This window comes from Sinocyclocheilus grahami, unplaced genomic scaffold (genome assembly GCF_001515645.1).
Source record: "Sinocyclocheilus grahami isolate Dianchi unplaced genomic scaffold, SAMN03320097.WGS_v1.1 scaffold682.1, whole genome shotgun sequence".
In the NCBI taxonomy this organism is placed as follows: Eukaryota; Metazoa; Chordata; class Actinopteri; order Cypriniformes; family Cyprinidae; genus Sinocyclocheilus; species Sinocyclocheilus grahami.
Window position 1 is genome coordinate 744,354 of NW_015505861.1, and position 3,179 is coordinate 747,532.

At 34.3% G+C, this 3,179-nt stretch overlaps 1 protein-coding gene across 1 annotated transcript in view; it reads left to right on the forward strand.

The window, feature by feature from the left end:
• Positions 1 to 971: 971 nt before the first annotated feature.
• The window catches only part of LOC107559381 (3-ketodihydrosphingosine reductase), a 13,638-nt gene continuing 11,430 nt past the window's right edge, over positions 972 to 3,179 (forward strand). The window contains exon 1 of the mRNA XM_016243178.1: positions 972 to 1,428. Within this exon, the coding sequence (XP_016098664.1) occupies positions 1,258 to 1,428 (171 nt within the window). The 5' untranslated portion in view covers positions 972 to 1,257. The remainder of the gene's footprint in view (positions 1,429 to 3,179) is intronic.

The window sequence follows — 3,179 nt, forward strand, 5'->3', positions numbered from 1 at the left end:
AAAATTTAAATTTAATGTAAATGTAAATAACAAAATCAAATTAACCAAATCAAATAAATAACACAAATAAAATAAATCTATTCATATAAACAAAATAAGGCTTTGTCTGTGCTCTTTCCATTTAAAATGAGAGGCAACCACATTAATTGATTAACATGATTAACATTTTAATCATGATCCAAACAAAGATGTTGCATATTAATGTAAATGTAAATAACCAAATCAAAGAAATAACACAAAATAAATCTCTTAATATAAACAAAATAAGGTTTTGTCTGTGCTCTTTCCATTTAAAATTAGAGGCAACCACTGGATTTTAATCACGATCCAAACAAAGATGCTGCATGCATGCAACATGTGCAGTTTTTAATCTAAATTAGATTGTATAATTTCGAAATTTGAAGCAAAAACAGAATGGTTTGACTACAGTTTTGTGAAACTATGCATACAAAAATATCTGCATGAAACCGAAACAGCAGAGACGAGCTGAACGAGACGCAGATGCACTCTCTGCCAGCAGGTGGCGCTTAAAATAACAATATAGAAAAGATATATTTGGTTTGTTTTAAGGATAAGTCTTGTTAAACAGATGCTTTCCAGACAGTTAAAAAGTGGTTTATCTCATTCGTTTTAATATCCACATGTAAATAAAGGTTGAAATGAAACTAACTTGACTTATTTGTTCCTTTAATGCGAATGTTTTCAAATCACACAAACTCCTAAAACGCTCATTGCCTGACAATCTGCCAGGTCTGTATTATTATTATTTTTTTGTATTTATATTTTTGATTGCGTTTCATTGAGGGCTAGGTTTTGGATAAAGGGCTTATTTTGAATCAAATTTTAAAAAGTAGCATTTCAATGCTCTTTAACATTAATTAGGAAAGTGACGGTTATGGAAAGAATGTTGAACTTGTAGTCCATTTTCTGCACAAGTCGCATTCTAACGCCGTAAGCGGAGGTTTTCAAAAACTACAACTCCCATAATCCCACCGCCCAAACGCAGCCAGCATCCCGTTCAAAGTGCATAGATTCTGTGTTTTGGTTCATGTAGCGAACGGAAAGAGTTAGCTTTTGCAGTCTCATGACTTGAATTTAGTATTTAATCGATCGCACAACCCTCTAACACATCACTAGATAATAAAAGAGCATAAACGGCTCGTCCGAAGGCCTGCTATCTTCTGTCCGCGAGACGAGGGAGTGTCTGGAATTGAAGAATTAGCTTGTGAGCTAACGTCAACAGCATCAGGTTGACCCATGTCCTCCGCGCTCTCACACTGGCTCTCCTTTAGCTCCTGGTGGCTGCTTCTGCCTTTCGTTATGCTCCTGGTTGTGGCTGCTTTCATCGTGGCCTTCGTGCTGCTGCTGTACATGATATCCCCGTTAATAAGCCCCAAACCTCTCAAACTGAACGGGGCCCATGTGGTGGTAAGTTCATAAAACTCTGTTTTATAAATCTGTTAGAGCAGCACACGGATCTCCTAACATCAGGATCAACTAAGCTAACAAGAAACGAATGCTGTAAGGTGGTTGTCAATAGATCCTGTTGTCCATCTATCAAAAAAACAAAAGCATAATTTAATTGCATTGACTGTCATTGTTGCTGCTTATTCATAAAGTGATCATATTAACTGATACTAGAGAATCTTAAACCTTATGAAACCGTGATCACTGATAATTATTCATAATGTGTCGCATCACTCATATTGCACCAGTGCAGATGTGCATTTGCTGAAAATATGTGTTATTGCTTCAGATGGCAAATGCACATCAGATTCACTAATATTCATGTTAAAGGTCATATTTCACTGGAGGCCAACTAAGTGTAATTGTACTGGTTATGCAACCATCTGTTCCAGGGCACTGCGTGTTTCAGTTCATAGTTTATCAAGAGCTTATCTAGTTGTAAATGGACACCATGTTAAGCTGTAATACTTTGTTCAGCTTTCTTCATAAAATGCTTATTTTCATGAGTTTATGCTTTATGCAGTTGATCATGTGGATAGAGACGTCAGAATGAATTCATATAGAGCATTCGTGTAATTCACACCACATTGAGCGATCACACACTTCTTCAAAAGCCATGATTGTATTTTTTCCATTTGTGTTGTCCATATGCATGTTAAAATTCTTCAGAGTTTTAACCCTGTAAAACCTAACTTGAAGTTGTAGTCCAAAAATCAATCTCTCTCTCTCTAGATATATTTTTGATGTATCCGTTTATTGAACCTTCAGACAAAAAATTAGCAATTTTTTTTATTTTAATCAGCAATGATTTCACAGCAAAAGGAAACATGAACATGGTTTTTATATCTGCAACCTGACTGTTGCACTCTATAACTGAACAGATGCACGTTCAGTGGAACCTGCGATGTAGATAATTGCTTAGTTTTAACTGTTGACTTGTCTGGTGCTTTTACCTGGTGAATTTGTTTGAACTCTTTCTCTTTCTCTTAGTGCTGTTTGCATAGTTTAGTCAAATAAATGAACCGTGACTTGATTGGTTTGTAATTAGGGATGTGACGATTCACTCAACTCACGATTCGATTCACGTTTTTTTTTTTTTTTTAACAAAATGAGATTTAAGACAAATTATAAATTAAATGTGTCCTTTTATTATTGCTCGGACAAAATACTGTACGTTTCTTTGTGAAATTGAAATATAACACTATAATAATATACTAATACTAAGCACTAAATTATTGCTCTTTTGTTGGTTTTGATTGCTTCTATTGTCCTCATTTGTTAGTCGCTTTGGATAAAAGCATCTGCTAAATAACAAAATTTAAATTTAATGTAAATGTAAATAACAAAATCAAATTAACCAAATCAAATAAATAACACAAATAAAATAAATCTATTCATATAAACAAAATAAGGCTTTGTCTGTGCTCTTTCCATTTAAAATGAGAGGCAACCACATTAATTGATTAACATGATTAACATTTTAATCATGATCCAAACAAAGATGTTGCATACGTGCAACATGAGCAGTTTTTAATCTAAATTAGATTGTATAATTTCGAAATTTGAAGCAAAAACAGAATGGTTTGACTACAGTTTTGTGAAACTATGCATACAAAAATATCTGCATGAAACCGAAACAGCAGAGACGAGCTGAACGAGACGCAGATGCACTCTCTGCCAGCAGGTGGCGCTTAAATCATTTCTTTGGTTTC